This window comes from Pollachius pollachius (genome assembly GCF_949987615.1).
Source record: "Pollachius pollachius genome assembly, chromosome: 10".
Lineage (NCBI taxonomy): Eukaryota > Metazoa > Chordata > Actinopteri > Gadiformes > Gadidae > Pollachius > Pollachius pollachius.
In genome coordinates, this window is record NC_136943.1 from 10,451,258 (window position 1) to 10,475,782 (window position 24,525).

The following is a 24,525-nucleotide window of genomic DNA, read 5'->3' on the forward strand; positions in this document are numbered from 1 at the left end:
AATTGGTGTGTTTTATTTGCACAGTGAAGGATATGTCACAATATTTACATAATGACTGTGATTTAACATATTGTATAAGTAATGATAACAGAGATTGTCAAACGCAAGGCTCCAGAGAACAATGGCTTTAGGTTAGAACTGGGCCAATAAAGGAGGGCCAGAACATCAAGAGGATTGCTTTGGGGAGGAGACAGAGTAGTGTCTTTAAAGCTAAGCAGTTTGGCAGACACAGGCTTTAATGGAGTCCGTATGTGGAATGTGAACTGCAAGACCAGTTCTTATTTTGGTTTATGGGGACACCTGCTGTATTTTCCACCTCTTCAAGGTTAACTGAATCCCTTTCACTTTGTCGCAGTTGTAGTTATTAAATGTTGATATACAGATACAACACTAATCAACTTTAATCCATTTTATCTTCGACACATCAAATGCTGAAGTGTGCAGCTTCTTGAGACAAAAAGCCGAAGCAAAGGCTAAGCCAAATGTAAGGTACATGACTTTATTTGCATATTTTAAAGTGTCAACACACTTTCAACTCCACACTTAACACAATTTCTCCTTGTAAACTCTTTGTGAAGACACGTTTCAAAAGCTGCAGCAGAAAGGGTACAGCAGGGCGATCTGTGGCAAACACATGCACAAACAAACTTGGATTGGTCCCTTTACCCAACAACTAATAAAATAACCATCAAGATGAATTAGGCCACTTGTTTCTGTTCACACACCTCTGAACTTGAGACCCTCCCGATGAGACCAAGTGAACCGTTCAGATGAATGGGGTGACAGTTCAGGAGGAGACCTGCACAGTATTCTGTGGGCTCTCTGGCAGTGGACGTGTTTATTATCATGAAGGGAATCAAACAATTTGAATGACATATAAAGACTACACAGATGTATGGATTTTTACCAATATGTCCAGGTCCTGATAAGCAACACTAATATTTGGATTCACAGCCATGCAGATTTCCCTGCCTTTGGTTTACAGAGAGAGCAAAAGTGAAAACCTTTTTCACCGGCCATCTGTCTGTGTCTGCATATTTGTGTGAACATGTTACCGAGAAGACGAAGCGACTGTTACAAAACAAACAGAGTAACAAAAATAGTGTAGTGTGACATTTAAGTCCTGAGATTTCCTCTTACTGACTCATAACGAGGGGTCAAGAAAGGCACAGAACGACGTGGGCCCTGCTCAGTCAAGTGCTCCTGTGCATTTCTGTACAACGTCTTTCCAAAAACGGCAAAAATCCATCTGTACAGGGAAGTGTCCGAGCGCTCCATCGCGTCGCTGAGAAGCCAACTCATATGGCTCATGGTTCCAGAGCAACACTACAGGCAGCTCAGAGAGCCTGTCTGGCACCTGGAGCCCCAGCGAGAGAGAGAGTGGGGGAGAGGTGGAGGGGTGAGGGTTTGGAGGTGGTGGAGGGAGTACCAACCCAGCATGGCTATCTGGGCGAGAGGGGCGGGCTGGAGAAGAGGGCAGAGCTGCGAGGGGACTGGAAGCTGTTGGCGTGGGAGGGGGAGGTGGGGGACAGCCGGCGGGGGCTGCCCAGCTCCCCGTTGTGGAGCTTCCATAGCAGCTCCTCGTTCTCCATGGACAGACGCTTGTTCACCTTGGACTCCTTCTTCAGGGACTGGTGCAGCACAGCCTGCTCTGTGGACAGCTGTCTGCAGGGGGGGGACGGAGGCAGAATAACGGTTCAGGAGGAGGCGGAGAAACACAGACATGGGGCAGGACTGTGGTTTAGGCTGAGAGGAGAGTGGTTAAGGGGTTTGTGGATTTGATCTCTTATCCCCAATGTCCACAGTGTATCTGTATGGATCCCTGAGCATGATGCCTGACCCCATAGCGACTCCTTCATGACCTACATCTGTATTCCCTCTTGTCAAGGCATGTTGGATAAAAGCGCCGGCTAAATAATCCACTAGGAATGAATAGTAACTGATAGCTCCAAAGTATCCATCATATGTTTGTGCTAAATTGGTATCAAACCATGGACTCCTATTTTGAAACCCTGTAGGTTTTCACAGCATCTTTAGTGTGCCCCTGCTTCATAGGTATAGGCACGCCAAAAGCTCACCAACACTGCCAAGCAAGCGTTAATAAATACTAAAGTGTGAACAATGAATCGTTTGCTTTACCTTGACAGAGCAGCATGCCTGTCCATCCGGGCTTTTAGGTCTTCATTCTCCTGCTGGACCTTAATAAGGCTTTCGTCCAGCTTCACACTCTTTTCCACCTGGGAAAACACACAGCATCGCTGACTACACATATAAACCACTACATAAACACTCACTATAATCCCTGTCTCTACTCGTGTTACATGGGCCGTCAGCAGAGAGCCTCAATTTAAGGTCGACTTTTTCCATACCTTTTATTATTTTGTATACGTCTTGTGTAAATATGCAGAGTCGTTCTATATATTTCATTGTATTTTTAATTCTCCTTCATGAGCAGACTAAATGTGACAGTAACCACGTCACCCTGAATGAATGCGCTACTGGGAAGCTCTTGTGTCTCACCACTGTGTCCATCTGCAGGAGTTTCTTTTCCTGCTGGTGGAGCTGTTTGTTCTTGATATCCAGGACCACCTTAAGGCTCTCCAGCTCCTGCTCCAGATACAGCGTGTGGGAGTCCTTCTGTAGGGACAGAGCTTTCCGTCACGATAAACCCACCTACTGTTTTCCCCTGGCCCTTTAAAATGTCCCAGAGCAATCAATCTGCAGCCTGTACAACAGGGGGCGCCACACTACTGTCAACCACTGGATGGGTTCAGTCGATGGAGGCAATGGAGCTCAGCCTGTTGATAGACTCATCATTCAATAATCACAAACAACGTCAGAGGTAAAACAAAGTCATAAATACCTCAAATCTGTCCAATTAAACGGTTCTGTTTCTAATGATTAAGGGCCAACCATGCTAACTGCAGTCTATTTCCATCTGATGTGGAGTGACAGGGTAATTTGAGGTAGTTAATCACGCTAGTGTGCGTGGAAAGATGCAGAGCGAGCTGCACGGCCACTCTAAACTGATTACATGAGACAGCAGTGCAGGCTCACAACAGTCAAAAATCAACCTCAATGTGGAGAATCTGAGAGTTAAGGTACAGTGTTCCGTAAATAAGACAAATATTGTGATAAGGCACATCTCTTGGGTTGAGGTTCTGCCTGAATGATAGCATAGAACCCCAGGGGATTATATCTGGGACACTACAAGGCGTATCGCCTACATGGTTGCGCAGTCTTGTCTCCCCACTAAATACTTAAAACAGATGTGTGTAAACCATTTGGAAGAAGGTTTGGTTTTCAGCTTTAGAAAATCACATATAAACAAGCCTAGAATCTTTCTGGCTCAACTTTGATTAGCCATACAACAAGCTGATAGTATTCTAATGTACTGCGATCTTAATGATCAAACAATCATTCATCTGAATGCACAAAGCCCTCAATGGCACCTGGCTTTTCCCCGCCAGCTGTTTCCTCCGCTCCTCCTCCGCTTTGAGCTTCTCTACGAGGGTGGTGTTCTCCTCCGTCAGCTCCTGGATCTGTCCCTGCGGAGGAGGTGGAGGAGGAGGATGAAAAATACACCACATTTGAGTCAACACATTGGTAATCTCGAATTATGCAAATAATACTTTGATATGTTAAAAACGGCATAACTGTTCCATAACACTGCAAAAAATGCAAGGCAACTTACAGATAAAGTGGTTTCCACCTCTTTCAGGGTCTTCTGCAGAGACTGCTGCTCCTCACTCTGAATTTTCCTGAGCTCTAGGAGGAAAAGGAGGGTATTTGAGCATAAAAAATTACTACACTGTGAGGCTTCTACAAGTACATTTGAGCATTTAGTGCTCATGCATATGAAAAGTAAAGCTAATAACAATTTACAATAGCAAATTAATGTTTGTAACTTAACGGTTTAAGCAGGGTATCCTTCACTCACCTTCTAGAGAATCTTCATATTTTCGTTTAACGTCCTGCACGTGTTCAAAGTGGTCTGCCTTGAGCTCCAATTTATTCGCCTCATTGGTTGAGTGCAAGTCCCCAATCTTTAAAATTAAAAAGAGCATATTTTCGTAAAAAAATTAGAACCTAGAGATATACTAGTCAGAATAAGGCAGTTTTCCATTCTCCCCGCATGGAATAAGGTTGCAGGAAATTCAGGCAAATATTACAGGGAGCCAAGAATTTTCTAAAATGCATCACTGAGCGTCAAGACTAGGCAGGTTCCTCAGTCACAAGGTTGTGTCAAAAGAGGGCCTCTGGGATGCATCTGGTTTCAGACGTAGACTGCTCTCGACAGAATTTGTCAAAATACTTTGCTGCCATAGTGATTAATTGATCCCTGAGCAGACAGTTCTATTGTTTGGGATCAGCAGAGCATTGCTATCTTGACTGCAAAAGACAGTCAACATTACAGGAGAAACACTGTCTCGCTTACCAGAGGAGTATTATTCAAAAACCAAGATTTTAAAATAATTTAGCTTCATTTGCTCAAAATAGTCATGACATTACTTTTGAAACCAAATGGAACTGTATGCTAGAAGGACGTCACTGTAAGTGCTCTACACCAGCCCAAACAAACCGACATCCACACTCTTACGAGTACATAAAAACACACAACTTAACGGGGGAGTTGGGCCTTGACATGGGGCCAAGTAATCACCCAACAGGTCCTCAGGAGGCTCGGGGGCTTTAAGTGGAGGCTGTGTGCGCGCGTTATTTTGGGAGCCATCACCAGACATTGGTCAGTGATAAGAGGCAGACAGACGCCAACCTGCTGCTCCATGAGGGTCCGGCACTTGTCGGCCTCCTCCTGGTAGGTGCGGTGGACCTTGTCCCACTCGGCCTGGTAGAAGACCTGCAGCCGGGCCTCCAGCCGGGCCAGCTCCTCCTGGTGCTGCTCCTCCAGCCGCCGCAGGGCGTCCGCCAGGGAGGCCCGCACCTCCTCCTTCTCCTTCTCCAGGCGCTCGCATGAGGTGGCCGAGCACACTGGACATGTTTAGAAACACACCGCTGTCTGCTTAACACGCTCTCAGGGTAGTAATGAACGCCGTACAGTGGGCACTTCGGTTTTGCATTGGGGGTGGGGGGGGGGGCATTTTACTTTTGCATTGTATGGGGTGGGGGGGGGTGGAACTCTTAACCCTGGCGGTGTTAATGCCATGGTGTCCCAGTTGAGCAACACAGGACCACTTTAACAGAAGAAATGGTGTGAGGGATTGTGTCGTGTGAAGCAACCCAACCGCAAACACTTGAAAACCATCCAATAGAGGAGTTGCTCAGTGGGGCGATAAATATCCCTACTATTTGAACATCTGTCGGTGTATGTTTATGGGCTTGGAATTTATGGGGACTATTCATCTTGTGGAAGAGCGGAAAAGTCAGGAAGAGATTCCAATTTCTTTTTTTTCTCTTTTCCCAACAAAGACAAACCAACCAGACACATTTGCGTCCGCCCAATGCAACACCTCAGATGCAGCTGTTGCCAGGATTGTTCATAAACACTCCTCTTCCAGGTTCCATCTAAACAAACAACACTCCTCTGTGTGGCTGTGTGTGAGCCGTGCAGGCTGCCCTCTACAGCTGTGACCAACCAGCTACTGCTTAGGATTCCTCCCGTTATGAAACTCAATAACCGAGCGCCACATGTCCTCGTGTACACGCTTCATAAAAGCCCTCATGTTCCACAGGGGGCCGGGCCGTGCCACTGGACGCAGCTGCTCCTGGTCTGGGTCTCTACAAGCTGGCACGGGCCAGGTGATGACATCAGAGTGATGACATCAGAGGGACAGCTGCGTGTGCAACAACAGAGGGCACAGAACGTGCTCTGTACGGAGCAGGTGATTTTGATGGTTAAACAGGATTAACACTTTGAAGCGGGACCTAAGTGGAAAGGAATAGTGTGCGTTTGTCCTGATGTGTGATACAAGTATTTGATGTAGGGTTTAATTATGCTGCGTTTTATCAACAACCTCAGAAACCCTCAATATTCTGCAAAAGATCAATGTCTGCAAACTTTCCAAATCAAACTTTTTATCATTTAATAACAATACAACATTAACTGACGACAAAAGTGTATCAGCACTCCTCTAATGAAAGCGGAGCCCTACTGACTTTTAACCCATTTGTACCGGCTGCTGCGCGGCGCAACATTGTATCTAGTAGATACAATGTTGCGCCGCGCAGCAGCCGGTACAAATGGGTTAATTAGTCATTGCTGTACAAATGCTGCGATTATACACCGATCACTTGATAACCACACATCAAAATTCTAAGTACACCAATAACGAAGAGCGCAATGTCAGCACATGCACAAACACGAGGCTCTCTCCCAGTCTCAGACTCCAACACTAACTTAACCTCCGACCCCCTCCATTTCAAAGACATAAAGGGCCGTACTCTGTAAGGTCCTGTGAGGGAGCGGGCATGTCAAACCCTCGTATAGCTGAGAGCAGAGGGCCGCAGCGGCATACGCTGCCTCCACCAAGTAAGCCAAACCATCCATCAAGGACCTGGAATGCTTTGCTTCATGGCCTAGCATTCCACAGACATGTGTAACAGGGATTTCTCGGTAGAAGCCTTTTCCAAGCTAAACACATCAACAAGCCTTGCTCGACTTATGGAAGAAAAAAAAAAAAAAGCACAACTGCTAAAAAGTGTTTAATCCCCGACATACAGTCCTGTTGGACTTGAGAGAGGGCGAGAGAGAGCGATAGCAAGAATGGTTAAGTATGTGGCCTAGAGAATGCATATGCACAAGTATGCCTGTCATTTATACCGCGAGCAGGAATAACACCAGAGGTAGTGTATCTTAACGCTGGCCCAGATCCAAAGCAGATAATGTTGTAGCACACTATAATTAGTTGCTGCGGTGAATGTAACTTCTGATGGAGCATGCTCACACTGGCTTGTCGTAGCGTCGGCTCGAAAGGCCATAATAAACAGAAAGACTAGCGGGGAGCTGTGGGGGCGAAATGAGACCATCCTCATAAAAACGGAACAACAAAGACTCTCCTAGCAGGAGAGTGGAGGAAAGTGCAGGCATGTTCAAAGTCTGGGTGGTAGACATGTGTGCGTCCCAAGGCTGTGGCTTTGCTGGTGAGGAGCACGGGAGGGAGTGGGAAGAGAGGTAGTCGGAGAAGGGGGTTACTTCAGAGAGATGTACATCTGTAGACACCTAAACAGAAAGGTGTGCCTCGTATCCAAGCGTCTTTTAGGGCTCCCCCCCCCACCTTCCTCTCTGGGGTCAGAGGTCAAGTATCTCCTCCCAGGGGAAGAGGCTGACAACTGTCTAATTTGAGGGAACAGTAAACAAGCCCACCGAACACGGCGCAGGGGGATAAGCCAGGGGGAGGAAGTAACGAGAATGTAATGATAGGGCAAAGAAGGCTTATGGTTCCTACTGCCATCATTCCCCTGGTTAGGGGTGTCATCTTTTCTAATTGACGATAGGTTTTCTTTGTGGAAATAAATGACTAGTTTCCCTATTGTAATTATATGTAATACACCCAAATACTAGCGTAAACACAACAATTCTTTTCCAAATAATCCCAATCCCTTAAACCAAAATAGAAACCAGCAATAGAAGATGAATACATAAAAAAAAAAATGCATTTACTGCATGATGAGTCACAAATCAAAGTATACATTTGTTGTGATAGATTCAATAAGCACAACAGACTGCTGAAAAACACCAAGAAGAAATGACTGGCAACAGACCCACATAGTTTCAGCCCTCCGCTGCCAACTGAACAGAAATCAACATCAGGGCTCTCTATGTGTGCGCTCTGTGTGTGTGTGTGTGTGTGTGTGCTCTCTGTGTGTGTGTGCGCGCTCTGTGTGTGTGCGCGCTCTGCGTGTGCGTGTGTGCGCGTGCGCGTGCGTGCGTGTGTCTCTCTTACCCAGCTCTCCTTGCAGGTTAACCAGCTCCTGGGACAGCTCCTGCCGCCTCCTCACTGCCTCTTCTCGCTGGGGATGGATGGGGGGGGTCGGGAGGAAGACACATTCTTAGTCACATACACACTTAACCAATCATTCTTTTTTAACCTATAGTCCCAAAGAATGTATTGCATAGTAAAACAAAATCCTGGCATAAAATGACCTACACAATCACTAGTGGTATTAAGAATATAATTTATTTTGGGGTCAAATTGATGACTCACGACCCTGAATGACTTCACAAGCTTCACTGCCTTGTGTTGGTCTTTCTTCTACAACGCAAACGTGAGTCATGATGAAATTTAGAGAAGCCAGCATTGAAACTGCGGCACTCACAACGCACGCCTGACGTAAAGATGATCCAGCAAACACAGGGTGGCCCCCAGCACCCTCGTTAAGTTCAATCCTATTCCTACGGTCAACTCCAAGTCAAAACACACACATCATGCCTCAGAGCATTCAGCCTGCAGAAGCCTTAATCGAGGTAAACACCACACAGCCATAGAGTGGAGTCATCAGCCGCATGCCAGTAAAGCCACATGACTAATCAAACTTTGACAACAACACAAAATACAGGTTTCTACGTCAGAGTCAAGGTCTATGCCATCAGACAGCGCATCATCACAATGGAAAAGACAAGTGAGTTACCCTCTGTGCGTTGCAGGGAGCATTAAGGCACGCTCGGCTGCCGGAACAGCCCATGGTCCAGCCTCAGTCCTGGGTCTCGGAGTACCAGAAGTGCCCCCCCACCCCCGGCCGAGGAAACCCCACTAAAGCCAGGACACAGCAGCAGTGCAGGTGGACGCGCCACCTCCACGCAAACACACACACACCTCCTCTGAGACGGCTCCGGCTACGTCTGAGGCACGGCTCACACAGCCGCTCTATTGGCTGTGGTGAGAGAGTGCAGGCAGCTCCTACCGTAGTGTACGTAATAAAGGGGCAGGCTGCTGCTTGCCTCCGAGACCTGCCTAGCAAGAGCTCAGCTGACGTCTCTTTAAGAAGAGGAGGTAACCGCGACAACGGGCAGAGTGGAGCCCAGCGGATGCGTTTTTTTAAGGGGGGGGGGGGTCTGACATTAGGTTGATGGAGCAGGACATGCAGCGAGTAGTGACCTTCCCCAGGGAACGAAATGGAGCATGTTCATCTGTACCATCCCCCCCACTACCCAATCACTGCACGCTAAATCATGGCATCTCCCTCCTTTGTAGCGTAGCAGCACATCTTGCCTCCGGAGGGGTTTTCCTTTACAAGGTCTCCATCTGAGAAAACACTTCCGATTCGGATTCTTGGGAGCAGACTGATGATTTTATGTTTACATAAAACTGTAGTTGTTCAATTCAATAAGGACCCTTCACGCGGTGCCAAGGCATGATGGAACCATTTTTACTGAACCAGCAGCACACACATACAGCCTACCTAACCCTTGAGACGTTTTTTTCCATCATACATGTAACCCTACACCACCATGTCTCCCTGCCCAGGGCTCAATTTACCCGCTATCTGGTTACTTTATTGGGGTTGGATTATCCAGAGAGGCAACCCCCCCAGCGCAGTGTGTGTACAGGAATCACTAGCGCCGTGCAAAGAGAGCCTGCTGCTCCCAGAGGTACCAGGGCACATGTTGACCGGCGGGGGTGTCCGATGACTCTTTATAGTACCCTGCGATCAATGAGGCGCCATTCCCCAGTTCAACGAGCATTCCTCTAGAGATACACCATCTAGAAATGTGCACAAGGAAAACCTGGTGTATATCAACACGCACGGGCGATGAATACTAATGTGTATATTGTTATTGAGTGAGGCACAGCAATAAAGCCCTTCACCTCCCCACCACTAAGGAGTATTATGGTCATTTTAAATGTGGTGTGCTGACAGACGTTGTACAAACAGGTGATGAGAAGCAGCACACACACTGGGCTCTGGCTCGGGGCTGGGCAGTGGCTCCAAACCATATCAAGTCAGCAGCTGGGACATTCTCACACCCCTGTGGCAAGCTGCACACGCCTATTCTTGGTATTGTGTGCGAGTGGCAACTGGATTCCAGTGCTCGCCATATCTGAGATACACAACGCGATGTCTCGCAGGGCGGCCTCGCGTTCCGCTGAAGAGGGTCTGTTGTGGATGAAGCCCTCCGGGGTTGGGAGCACATGGCTCGTGCCCCGTGTGGGCATTTGGTGACAACATGTGTCCGTTTCAAGTACGGGGGAATGTATTTGAGGAGGAGGTGGCCTGAACATGGTGTGCCAGAGAGACAGGCGCAACACGCACGCATGCACACACACACACACACACACACACACACAGTGTAGCATCAACTAGGAGCCGGGAGCTGCCGAGCACTATTCCATCACTGACCTACCGGACCATTGGTCGATCGATGCATCAATCCGAGCCAATTACTAAACTCAGCCAGGACTTAAGATGACTGCACACCATGAGTATGTAAAATAGGTCCCCGTCATTTCAAATAAAATGTATACAATTTCAATTAGGAAACGGTAAATAAAACGTTTTCATGAACAGCTCTGTACAAAATCTTCCAGTGGAGCTCCCACACGTGGCCTCTACCCTGAAGGTCTGGTGTGTGTCAGAGGCCTAATTGGCAGCTCTGTCTGATAAGGTTCAAGGGAAAGAGATATTAGAAGAACAACAGAGTTCTGGTTCCAGCAGGCTGGGAGGACGGTACAGCAAGCCCCACTACCTCACTATAGCATCATATGTGATGATGGACATTTAACCCCCTTTTCAAATTCAAAATTCTAATGACAACTCGCTGTTAAAAAGATATCAGCTTGCAATGTACATCTGAAAGCATACAAGCGAGGCAAGTGGTATGACCCAGTTGTGGATTACATTTCCAAATAAACCTTTTTGGTTCTAAAAACCTCACAAAATAAATCTTGTGTATACATTTTCAATGACGCGGACAAAATGCTGGCGAAAAATCACATTGAGTGATAGACATCATTTTCCCCCTAACGAAATGCACATCAGCACACAGCTCTGCCAGGGGCAGAATCCTCGAATCGCAACACAACTTCCGGGGGCAGGGATGACCCAAACATCTGTGTGTGTAGGACACCAGGTGTGTATGAAACACCTGTAGTCCTAACATTCCCCTTTACAGAAAACAGGGTGGTCCCTCGTGGCAGGATGATTCATTGGATGCAACCTATCTGATTAACGACAAAACGATTTGAATCTCCAACTCAAGTTCACGTTAAATATCAAAGAAAATAACTTGGGAGAAACTGCTCTAATGAAATGCAGGGGCAGAGACTTGTTGCTCAACTTTGTTTCAGGAACACTACAATGAAATAATTGGCCACATGATAACCGTACTTAATCAATTAGCATTGTTAATGCAGTATATTTAACCAAAGCTTATGTGTGTTCCTAAATGGACAAATGTATTGAGTAAAGCATGAAATCCTAGACTTACTAATGTGTGTTCCTAAAGGGACAAAAATATTGAGCGAAACATGAATTCAGGAATAGATGGCAAATTTATAATGCATTGTTGACCTGCTACTTTGATATAACAGCAGTCAATGTTGATTCTGCTATGCCAACATAAGAGAGATTGGCGTTTAATCTTTAGGGGAGGGAGTTTGCAATGCCAGTTTGCAATGCATTGCGGGACGATTAATCGCTTAGAGGGCATTCAGTCCCTGAGGCTTATCACATGTGACAACCTCAAGCTAATCCAAAGCAAACAGCCAGCTTGGAATCCATACAAACACTTTATGCTGTATATTCTTCCATATAAATGGATTTTCCTAAACTTTATGTTTGGATGAATCTTTCAACAGTCATTGCACTAGTCGGGAGGTCTGTAATGTTAATACATGTGGACTTGACAACAGGAATACAATCTCAACCTCCGATACAGGAGCTCAAAGGACAAACAAGAACGGCCTCTTGGAGTCAACCTTCAAGATGTCTGTATGGCTCTCCATCTCCCTGTAAATCAGTCAAACAACCTCGCTGGACACACCATGTGCTTTCCAATGCAAACAAATCAGCAACACAATGATAACCCGTACCTCAGCGAGCGTCCACTGCAGGACGACTGCGATGGCCTCAAACTTGCGGTTCCCAGCGGCCAGGAGCTCCCTGAGCCTCTGGAGAAGGTGGTCCTTCCTCTTGCTGTGCTCATCCCCCCCGCCCGCCGTGGGCACCGGGACTCTGCCTCCCGCACCCGGGCCCTTGGTGGGCGCCCTCTGCTGGGGCTGCTGCTGTTGGCGAGAGCTGGCCTTGGCTTTGCTCTTCTCCGCTGTAAAAGAATAAGCGTTGAGGTTTGCGACAACCTTCATTATCAACAGCTCAGCGTCCACGGCTACCATGGTAGGAGGAGGCCAAACGGAGCGGCCGCACAGAGAAACCTACGGGCTTAGTCGGGCTCTGATATACGGGCTTGGTGGCTGTTGTGCGAGCGATTCAGTCAAGACGGAAGAGTAGACTACCGGACGTCACCAGCGGCATAGACTTTGAAATATCGTCCTAGTAAAGTCGATTAGGTCCCCATCTTCTGATGTATTCTTGTCGGAGGATGATGCGCTCACTGAGGACTGCTAATTTTAGCAAGGCCACGCCACAGTAGCTTTGAGTTACATCAACGATATAAATACAACATTGCCCACGTAATGGCCACATCAATCCTCCTAATGAAGGAGGCACACACACGCACACACAAACTTCCAAAAGAGCAGCTTTGCAGAAAAGGGAAAATATGTAAATCTAAGAAGACTCAACTAAACCGTAAATCAATATTGGACACTTTTGGCGTGGCTAAGATATTGGGATGAGAGTTGCGTTACATCATGTGACAGGGAGGACAAGCATAGACAGAGCAGAAATACCATGTTTAATGAGGTGAGCACAGCACCCTTCCAGATCCACTACACACTGGATTTAGATATACAGAATTATGGTTGGAGTAAGAAATACTGATAGAGATACCGATGGAAATTGGATATCCATCTAACTCTCTATATAGATATGCAGGGAATATAGGGATATGCTACTCGAAAGTTGTAAAGAAGATAAATAATAAATAAACAATAATTCACTTTCTTTTAAAGACAAGACAGAAAAGCAATTCCCAAAGGGAGGCAAACCCTGTATCACCAAACTGGCAGAGAGGGCAGCTTTCTGGATGGAGGCTTGGCCAAGGTATGGTATGGTATGACAACAACAACAGTTCATTCCGAGCAAAGAATTGGAGGGAACGGAGGAACAGGCTCGTCAACCACAGTAAAAAAAACGAACAAAACAAATAAACAACAAACATGACTAATCCTCCATGTACATGCAGTGTTGCCTCATCCTGAGTCAACCCTGGGAAAGATCCGGCTCAAGCAACGCCTCTAGGGCAATTCATTTTTTCCTGAAAACTATGCAGTTTACTTTAGCTTGGAGATATATAGACAGAACCAGCCCTTAAGATAAACATTAGCAAGCGCTCAATTGAACAGTGACCGAGATAACATAAAGTAAAAGTGAAGTGGAAGACAATGGAAACTTTGGTATTGTGCAATAATACTAAAGTACACTGCCAATTTTCTAGTTTAAATTGCAATCGCAAAATCATATATATTATTTCTATGGTCACGGTTAAAGCCTTCGGTAAATGATTTATTATTTACCATTTTGGGATTACATTTATAATAATCTTCAGTTAAAAATGCAAAACATTCTTCAAGGTCAACTGCGACAAGGCAAATATGTTTATCTGTAGCAGGACGCCATCTGCTGGACATCCTACAGAACACCATGGCTTTATGAATTTGATGTGGTACATATAAGTGCTTTCTGAGGACTACGTAATATTGTTGCAACACATTAACCGCAAAAAAAAACAGCCATCATTAATTGTTCATTTTAAGGGGACGTGCACCATTCTCTACTCTTAACCTTAGACATTATGCAACAGTTCCTTTCTTGAAAGCCATATTTACTTCCTGTTGCTAAATAATTCAGAATGATTCTAAAAAAAAGAAACCCTATTTGGAGCCATCCTGTCACCTATATTCCCACCATGTTGTCAAAGTCTATATATTGCTGAAATGGTTGTGAATGATCTGGTTGTATTGAACAACCTTGTGTAGAAACAAAGGAAGTGAGAGCAATTATCCAACATGTTTCTCCAGACACCACTAAATCCAAAGACTGCAACAAATTAGCATGTCGTTTTCTTAGTTTTTTTATAACCTCTAGTTTGTTTCAAAGGGTTCCAGAATTCCCATCACATATCAGATCACACAAGGGCATAGCCCTGGAATCAAATTGTACACAGAAAGAAAATATCCATGCCTTTTCGGTTTTCCCATGCCTTTTGTAGTTACTTAATTTGTGATATTGCGTGTTTAGTTATACCTAGATAAATCTATCATTTAAAATTGAAATATGAGAACTTAAATGTCAAACCTGAACTTCCTAATGATCCAATAATTAAGTTTTGAACAATCTATACTTATCCAGTGAGAACTAGATTCCGCTATTTGTTTATTTATTATTCTAGGAGACGTCACTCAATGGCACCATCCATGATAGCAGTCGACAATCAGACACTTGTTGTGAAGCCTGCCTTTGTTTCACCAAGTGCAGATCTAAATGTAGCCAAACACAGACATTTGGTCACAAAGCAGAAGGGCTAGGGAGGGCATAACAAATGCAAGATAATTATGCAAAAACAGTAGGTAATAACATTGAAATAGTCTTATTTCTGAGCATTTCAAAAGAAACTATTGTAAAACGAAAAATCGATATAATAATAAATTATGATCTCATTTGAGAATCCCTTTGTGGTCTTAATATTTTTCATAGGATATAATTTCCTATTTTTTAAAAGCAATAACAACACATTTTAACAGTAGTGAAGAAGCTTTGACTTATATTTACTGGATAAGAACAGTGAGTAAGAACACTGCCATATTTGGCAAGGGAAGAGAGTTCAAAATGGGGCTACCATCAGAATTAATTGCCACCCTACAGTCAACAATCAACAACAAGTTTCCCATGCCTGACCTTAGCGACTGAAGACTAAAATAGCTCACATCACGATCCCGGACAGAGTGCCGTTCAAGGGGAAAATTTGATTGAAAAAAGGTATTAATCAATGCAAATGTCAGTTTCAACAATAAATGAGCTATGATATTCTGAAGGGCTTAAGAAAAATAATATTGGCAATTCTATTTACCTCTTAAACCTCGATATCCGAGACTGGTTAAGGTGTGAAAGATGAACCTGTAGTGCCTGGCAGAGTAGTAAACAGCCATACTAAAAATAGATTTCACACCCCACTAATGAGACGGCTATGTGCGAGGCACCAGCTGGATTAACATGCGCTTCGAAGCAGCAGAATGTGCAGATAAACCCACCCTATAGGCAGATAGCGAACCACAGTTGTGCCGCTCTAAATCTGGTGGATTTAAACCAAACGGACCTGTCTGGAAGACCACCGCCGTCCTCCGGCATCCTGAGAGAAGCTGGAGGTTCCGGAGCAGACCTTTGGCCGTCAAACGCACGTGGATGTTTGACAGCGAGAGTTTGGGAGTCCATAACATTTCTCAAAAATTACAAGCCGGCTTGGAAAAAAAAGAGTTAATCCAAAAGGAAAATCGGGGTCAAAGATGGACGCCTTTATTCAGATGTAGAGCGCTAACGCGGGCTCCCGGCACATAGCAGTGTGCTCCGATGTCCTTTGCCTCAGGTGACAGAACTGAGGCAAAGGACCAAGTGAGAGGGTGCGGGAGAGCGCATGAGAGAGGGAGGGCACGAATGAGAGTGAAAGCGATGGAGCGTGAAAACATCAAATTGTAGTAGCGGCTACACCAAAGACACGAGAGAGAGAGATACAAAGAGTATATTCCTTCAGTTCAGAATGGCATCTTTCCCACCCAAGTCCATGCCCAGCTGGGTGTCTTGGCAGATGAAGAGTTGAGTGGATTGCAGCTTGGCAATATTGCCAATGGCAACAGCCCTCGGCAGATGAGACAAGAGCAAAGCACTAGAACCCTCCCCTAATCCTGTTGATGAAGCCAGGCTTCAGTCAAGCACATGCAGCTCCCGTAGCAACACGGAACAGCATCTCGTAAAGCCAGCGATGGCGGTGCTGCACCAGAGCCTGGATGCTGGCAGCTAGGAGAGCACCAGCAGGAGGGGGGGTTGGGTATGACATTGGGAAAACATGCAAGGGGGGGAAGGGGGGTTGGAGGAGTCAACAGCATGTGCCAGAGCCAATGAGAGCTGCAGAGGCCTGCCTAATGCTGCTCTGATTGGTGTGGTTTCTCATCACCAGCAGAGTAGAAGAGTAAAAGCAGGGGATGATGAATTCCTCCCAGCAACGTGGCGACAGATGAGCTGATGTAGTATATTGTTGCCGCAGCTCCAATGTCATCACCTCTTGTTTTGACCGCAGACCCACCATGCGCTCAAACATCACACAACTTTGTATTTGTGATGACCGATTCGTTCATTGATTATTGACAGATTTTAGTGAGGCAGGGTTTTCAGTTAGTTGCTTGGGAAAACAACAAATTTGTATTGCATCAAAGTAGTAACCAAAAATGGCATTTATATTATAGAAATATCACAAGCCAACAATCAGCTTACTAAGAAAACAAAAAACGTAAATGGTCAAACAAGCAAAAAAAAAGATTAGATCAGGTTCTCATCAAGGGACAAATAGTCTTGGTCAATCTTAATAAAACATCCACCCTCAGGATCTGCACACTAAATTAAATTCTGTAAAGCGTCACAAGGTTTATTTGGCTGAGAAGCACCGCATGCTTATAGATAGAGCCAAGACAGGTCATAGGTTTCGTTTTCATTGACAAAGTAACCATGAGAGAACCTAAAGACACACTGCCATGCTAAGACTTGAGAGAAATCAATACATGTGGAACCGAGAAGAAAGGCCAACTACTTACCAGGTAAACTTGAGGCCAGCTGAGCAATTCTGGAGGAGACGGTGCGTCTCAGAGGACAGACGAGGGAGCGGGCCGATCCAGGCTTGCTGGAGGCAGCACTCTTGCATGATGAGGCCAAAGCTTTAAAAAACAGAAAATCAACATAAGAGATGAGGGTTGACTGCTTGAGACGCATTACGATAGATAGATAGATAGATAGATAGATAGATAGATAGATAGATAGATAGATAGATAGATAGATAGATAGATAGATAGATAGATAGATAGATAGATAGATAGATAGAGAGAATGTGAAAGGCTTTCATCATGGAGATAGATAGATAGATAGATAGATAGATAGATAGATGGAGAGAATGTGAAAGGCTTTCATCATGGAAAACTGCACTTAAAAGGTTAAAAGCTGATAAAAGCACAGGGTAATTGAATCAAGGTTAATCAGGACTACATAAATAATTACATTAAAAATGTTTAAATTGCAATGCAATCAGTTTAGTCCGATTTCACAGGAACATTTATCAGTGAAATCTTTACGATGTTGAATCAGGGACATCAAATTTAATCTACATTCCGGTATGAACAAAGTTATTGAACATATAATTTAAATCAGTTCACGAAATGGAGCAAGACATCACATTGTGAGAATGATCTCATCTGAAACAATCAGGGCTGGGATAGATTCAGAGGTGTTGGTCATCTTACTTGGTGCAGGGTCCCCTGGTGGCTTTGCAAGCAGTCTGGTTTTCAGCCCAACTGTTCTGAATGAGCTGGATCTCAGCGGAGCAACTGCAGAAACAGGTCAACAGATGGAGGGAAGACACTGGTTAATTACTGCCAGTTATCTCACAGGAGGGATGGGTCGCATGATTCCTGGAAGAATACTTAATAGCAATTACTCATCTAATGTCGATTTTGGATTGCTTTTTAGCATGGATTCAAACATTTTTAACAAAAAGGGAACAAACAAACTGAAAGACTAAAGGAAATGATTTCACAGATTTTCACATTGTAGACTTTTAAAACAATATAGGGAATAAGGTGACATAAGGTTTATAAAAAGGTCAAGGTTTGGAAAACAAAGAGTTGCCCCTCTCCATGCATTCATATTCAAATTCCAGCGATGCTCACTTCTGCACAGACGGTTTCCATCCTTGCTATTGAATACGGCCAACAAAGGGATAATACCGAAGCGATAAGATCCAATGAGCAGACACGTCAACAGAGTAAGATCACAGTTAGAGCCGACAGTGCTTCGGGAAATCAAAGAAGAATTGGTCAAAATGTCCAACGGAAATTCTGTCCACGTGCAGCTACGGGGACCAGTGTAACCAGCCATCGGAGGTTCAAGATATGAAAAACAAAGACTGGCAAAAGAGCATGCTCTTTGAGTGGATGTTAGTGCTGTATATGTAGTCTTTGCCCTCCAGGCAGTGCTTTGAGGTAACTAGAGTGGAAAAGCACTGGTTTCCTGGACAACCACACATGGGGGGACCCCGGTCTGTACAGAAGCTGCCAGCCAATCAGAGAGCTGCATGCTGTTGAGTATGTCTAATACGGCTTCTTCCCTTTATAGTGGGATACCACTCAGGAGAGCAGCAGTCAGGGAATCACCAGTCTGTTGTGCTCATTTCAGCCACAATTTAGCAACGGAATACTGAAATAAAACATTTGATGACAATGCTGAATCCTCCCTCAGCTACCAAAGCAGACCAACAATAAAAACAATTGAAGCAGTTCCAGGAATAAAAAGGAACATGTGTGAATTCGACATCAATTTGCTACCAGTACCTTTATATGATCAGCTTTCTAATGCATTTCACTTTTGCAATGCAAGCATTGCTCGTGTTGAAATATATGGAGCAGTCAATATAGTTCCCCAAGAATCAATATTCCTAGTCCATTATAGTTTCACTCCATTTTGAAACAGCACCCATGTCAAATTGAAGCCTAGGGAACGCTCCTTTGCAGCATCAATGAAATCCAGTGTAGTCAGGCATTGCTTCGTTTGAAAAAACTAAATGAAAACAGAAATAACCAGAAGTTTAAATAATGGCATCAGGATGGGAAAGTCTTTCCATCTTGCCAACAGAGTCAAATCCAAGGCAGATTTGCCTGTGGGGGATTTACAACCATTCACTACCCAGCCCACTCACAGCCCTCCCACACCGCTCACAAGCTCCAAAATGTGGGTCAGCGTGTACACTGCAGCCTGTCCCCTCCGTGGCCAGATGTGGCCCAAATAAAGCCACTGAAGAACCCTGCAGCGTGACCCTGGATAACATTGGGATCGCACCAACTCTGTTTACATAGATTCATGATCAGGCATTACATCGTCGGGTCACATTCATGTTCCGGTCAGGCTCACCCGTTGTGCTCCTGCTCCTGTCAGACAGATCGCCAGCTTTGAGCACTGTGCCCCTGCTGGGGCCCGGGGCCTTCGGTGACACTTTGGAGACCGGAGTGTGGGCGGGGCCGGCGGGCGGGGGACGACTGGTGGTCTGAAGCGGCCGGACTCCATTAGTCGCAGGCTTTGTTCTGGTGTTGGGGGCTCCCATTGTAGGCTTGTCGGTGGCGAGTGCCTTTGGATGAGCTGAGAGGGAAACATTAAAATGATAATGCACTGACCTGAACTTATTGTCAGTACATGGATGAGTTTGATGCAGTCGCGTCCCTGAATGGTCCCAGACTTGACCTCTTCCCTGTGCATCACAGGTCCATTGAATAACACTTTCAAATTAAGATCCAGAAATTTGTCAAATTTAGAGCACATAATAAAAAAGGGAAATCCCAAAATAAACACCAAGTTAATGTTTAGTTTGTTAACAAGTTCACTGAAAAAGAGCAGATAAAACTTACCCATGGTCTTTATCACAGCCAACATTTGAAAATGTGTGACATAGTAACGCCTTAAAGTTTCCGCCAAAACAACAGTATCCCCATGAAGTGCGTCTCAGTCCAAGCCATGACTGCAGCTTTACGGCAGTACTGCGATGTCTTTCTCGGGCTCTTCTCAAACATCATGTTCAGTGAGTTAACCAACAGTGGTGAGCTCCAAAACCTCCCTTTCCTCCCTTTCTGCTTTTTCCATTAGCCCCGCTGGCTTCCCTTCAGAGGAAGAGGCCCCCCCCCCCCCCTCCCCCCTCTTTCCTTGCCGTGGTGCTCCTTTCCTCAAATTACCGAGAAGAGCGGCAGGGCAGTGGGAGGAGGCCGGTGATATCACAAAACCTTGGCGTAAAACCAGGACTGAGGGGACAGATACCTCCATGATTGTTGTTGCACACCGATAGTTCATTAGGAACATGACACTGCTTTAGATTCCCCTCTGCTGGAGAAGACGCCACATTGCAAGTTGAACTATGGAACTCACCACACTTTTTTGAATATTTCTAATTCTTAGACAGTTTGTATTGCACATTGTATTGGTAAAGGTGAATACATTTTAAGGGAATATGTTCCCTTAGATGAATGGGAACTATAATTGTATAAACTTTCCGATTAAGAATACTTGATTAATCCCGGGGGAAATCGTTATACGAGAGCCATATGAAGTATGACTCCTGTTTTACATTACCTAGCTCCGAAAGCCACACATACAGACACCGATTTAAAAAAAACAATTAATATAAGGCTAGAGGCTTCCTCTCGGATGTTTCTCTCCACATGCTCTGTAAATCTTCAGCCATAACACTGGGCTCACTGGATTAGCATAACGGAAACAACATGAAATGACCCATAGGACTTAACCTCGGCCTACAACCAAGGTTCACTTTGACTGCTAAACATAATTTGTCACTACCCCAAGAGTCGTTACCGGACCCAAGCTTGATAAGTTACTATTAACAGGAGACTTAACACTGTTGATAATTCTTACCGGCAGGGTTCCTCTGCTTGAGCTGCAGCAAGTCAGTGGCCCTTTGGACGGCTCCTGATGTCCCTTGCTGCCGCTGTCTACTGGACACGGGCAGTGGTCTGGGGCCAGGACTCAGGGCGGTAGCGCGAGACGCCGAGAGCACTCGAGATTGTCTGGGTGACGGACGACCTCCAGGTCCGCTCTTGCTTTGGTCACATGTGGAACCCGATGCGTCTGCCACCTTAGACTTTGGTGACTCTGCCTGCCAAAAGGGGCCTTTGTCAATACGATCCCATTCATAGAAATAAACAAACGCGGTGAGCTTGACCACGTTAAGAACAGTAAAACAGGTCAAAAAGGTGTACCTTTACCTTTATTAAGGTAAAGGTACACTCAACACCATGCACAGCAATACACTACTGAACATCCGTGCAGTCCAATTTCATTAGTAATAATAGAAGATGCAGCGAGGCCTCTTATCAACAGTGTCTACTCACCACTAGGCTGATCTTCCTAAACTCTCTGCTGGTTCCCGCAGGAATCCCCATCTCAACTCCAGCCTCTTCATCCTGCTTGTTGCTCAGGTTCCCTGATCTGGGCGAGGCAGAAGTTTGGGTAGCGCTGCTTAGGTTGAAAACCGAGGAGCTACTGGTCCTTATTTTCTCCCTGGAGGGCCTGTGTTGGGACGTCAAACTATCCACCGACGGCATTATGGCTAGAGGGGAGCCTGACCCGACCCCGTTTCTGTGGGACACTTCAATCGATGGTTTAGGATCGTCATGTTTGTCCGGCGTTTGCAACGGGAGCGAGGAGCAGAAGGTTACGTTGAAAGACGGCCTTGTCGGAGGGGATGTTACTTCTTGGCCCAAGGCTGCCTGCACCGAACAAGGGCTGAGCTCCCCACTGAGTGCTGATGTAGCATCCTCATTTCCTGTACCAAGAGAGTTACGCAGTGATCCTTTAGACACTCCCTCTGCATCCTCACTAATGCTCAGAGGAATGTGCTGAGATGGATTAGCAGCAGATACATCTTCTCCGTCTGACTGACTAAACGTTTTCTGCATATCTCCTGTCACTGCGTTCTCTTCTTTTGGAACCCCAATAGATGCCGTGGTCTGAGACACGGCAGCAGCGGTATGAGGCAGTTTAGCAGTGGCAACTTTGTTAAGTGCTTTCAGATTCACCTGAGACGGCTTTGCGCATCCATTCATTTTTGATGACTTCGGCAGCATGGCCTTTGCAGGTGTGGCTAGCTGATGTGATAATCGGGTCGTTATCCTAGATTTAACACCACTATAGTCTGGTTTGGGAAAAGTTCTTATGTCTGTTTTTACAGCCTTGCCCGAGATCGATGACAGTCTAGCAACCCGCTGTGGTTTAAGTGGTGGAGGAATGTGCAGTCCTTGAGGAGGGCATAATGCCGGACTATTCGTGCTCCCAGAAAAGGAAGAGCCGGAGAAGGACATGAGGCTGAAGCTGTTTCCAAGGTGCAGCAGTGGGGTTGATGTCTGAACCTTGGGAGCAGAATCATGCCCCTCTGCTGTTGGATCCACAAAGGTAGTACAATTAATTTGTTGTGATGAAACAAATGTTGCATTTAAATTGGAGGGCTTCCCTACCTCCGCACTAGCTTCAGCTGAAGGTGTGGCCACTTGGTCAGCCTCTGAATTTACAGAGTCACTCAGGAATGTGCTCAGAAAATCCAATTTCATCTCAATTGGGAGAGTCACATGTAGGTTGGCAGTGTTAAATTCTTCTTTCTCAGCAAGATGCCATTTCATCATATCACAGTATGCAGAATTAGTCTCCTCCACTGTGAATCCCTCCATATATTTCTTATCCTGGAGCCCCGGACATTCATCTTGCAGTAGAGATAATGGTGACATAAACGACTCTTCCTGGGACATTAACACGGGGAGCTCCTCCTCTTCCAAATTGAAGCTGTTGCTCCTCATCACGAACTCCCCAGAACTAAGAGAACAGCAGTTGTTTTCAGAAGAACACCTACGGGAGGCCTCACGTGACTCTAGTGGCCTGGGCCCCTCCGTGGACTCTGGAGGCGTCGGTGCCCTCGGGTCATCCCCACCATCTCCAGAGTTCTTATAAAGGTAGTTTCCCTCTAGCAAGGTCATCTTTGCGCTGCCCATCAGACTTATGGATTGGTTCAAAGCGTTTACAAGGTCATTGACAGGAGGGGTGAAACATGCCTCGTGCAGGTTCATTCTGACTTCGGAGAGCCTGTTTTGTTTCGGACATGGGGAGTCAACATGGGAGTCCATTGCACAACAAGAGAGCACGTAGTCATCAGGGGAGCTGTTGCCATCGAGGTCACCCAGGTGGCTCGGACTCGTGGAAGAACAAGGGGTGGTGGTTTCAGGGGACGCTGTAGAGTTGTTATGATATCCACTGGCCAGCAGCAGAGCTCCACAGGATAAAGAGCCCTTCATATTTCCCATGTGGTCCGCAGACCTGCCAAATATCTCGTTGGACATTGTGGAGCAGGCAGGTAACGATCACAAATTTCAATATTTTTTACGTGGGAACCAGCAGCTGAAAAAGAAAAAAAAGGGTACATTTGCTATTCAAGTTCCTTGTTTGACTAATTGGCAATGGTAATAGATGCAATGATGAGCCGGCCAACAGTGGATGGTTTGACCACCTTGACCGTCAAAAAATATCAGGCTAGTACTGGACGGCAGACCTTCTTCTCAATAAGACATTGGCAACCAGATGTGGCCCCTAGCTCAGTGGCAGCCATTAGTTATGCAAGACTTGATGAGGGTTTTACTTTGGACACAAATATAAAGTATAAAGAAGCTATCCGGATGCATCATACTCAGTGGCAATTTGTTGGTAGATAGAAAGACCTCAAGTTCTCAATGTAGATCATTATTACAATTAAAATGTACAAATGGTCAACCAGATATGTTTGATGGAGAAGGGTACTGGTCATAGGGAAGGAAGGTCTAGTAACCAACGTTCTCAGGCCGAATTCAACCAAGAAATACACAAATATATCTCTATGACGAATATATCTCCATTCATAGAGAAGTACGTTTCCAGTTCAACCTCAAAGTTGAGAAAGTTGGACCCTTGAGGGTTAAATACTCCCATATGCATTAGTTATATTGAGTACAGGTTTATCCCTGCATTAGCCTACATTTTAGGCTAATTTGTATGACCTACAAGAAAATATTAAGTTATTGTCAGACTGGCTGTATAAAGTTCATCAACAAGGTCCATATATAGTAAGGTCTTTTAACCAGTGAAATAATTTGACATCTCAGAATAATGAAATGGGGCGTGCCATAAATATTAGTCATCATAAAAATATATTATTTTTTAGAACTTAATTGGAAAAGTGAATCAAGACAAGTCAACTGATCACAGTCCAAAAGTCCAACTTTTGAATGAATGATTTGTTTGTCAAACAGACCGGACAGCAACACACCCATCAGCCTCAAAAAGGAACTCAAGACAGAAGCCTGGATCCATTCCAGACCAAGCATTTGCAGGGATCATTTAAGAATGTAATAAAACATTGGCCTCACACCATGCATCTCTTGCTTTGGAAATGGTTAGTCATTCCTCTAAGGCCCCTGTACTGTCAAAGTATATTCACTCAAGAGCCTTCTCTGCTTACAGCCTTCTCTGCTTAGAGTGCTTCTGGAAAAGCACAACCACAACAAAACCAACATTGAAAATTGCTGTTAATCATGCAAGCATGCCGTTCACAAACATTCACAATCACAGCATTTAAAATGACAGTATTGATGGATCAAAGAAATACAAACAATAAATATT

The 24,525-nt window shown here is 45.3% G+C and overlaps 1 protein-coding gene across 3 annotated transcripts; it reads right to left on the reverse strand.

The window, feature by feature from the left end:
* Positions 1-2: 2 nt before the first annotated feature.
* mtus1a (microtubule associated tumor suppressor 1a) lies at positions 3-23,213 on the reverse strand (the record flags this gene model as incomplete). Of its 3 annotated transcripts, XM_079744450.1 has the most annotated exons (14): positions 3-1,665; positions 2,140-2,237; positions 2,521-2,637; positions 3,453-3,548; positions 3,695-3,768; positions 3,941-4,046; positions 4,775-4,989; positions 7,902-7,968; positions 11,988-12,217; positions 16,875-16,994; positions 17,574-17,657; positions 19,237-19,461; positions 20,743-20,983; positions 21,219-23,213. In XM_079744450.1, the coding sequence occupies 14 exons, from the start codon at positions 23,211-23,213 to the stop codon at positions 1,443-1,445; spliced, it is 3,891 nt and encodes a 1,296-aa protein (XP_079600576.1). In that variant the 3' UTR covers positions 3-1,442. The 3 variants fall into 3 exon arrangements, with proteins under 3 accessions (XP_079600576.1, XP_079600578.1, XP_079600577.1); XM_079744452.1 differs by lacking the exons at positions 16,875-16,994; positions 17,574-17,657; positions 19,237-19,461; positions 20,743-20,983; positions 21,219-23,213 and adding an exon at positions 15,389-15,640 and having other exon boundaries at positions 2,521-2,634; XM_079744451.1 differs by lacking the exons at positions 16,875-16,994; positions 17,574-17,657; positions 19,237-19,461; positions 20,743-20,983; positions 21,219-23,213 and adding an exon at positions 15,389-15,640.
* Between the last annotated feature and the right edge of the window lie 1,312 nt (positions 23,214-24,525).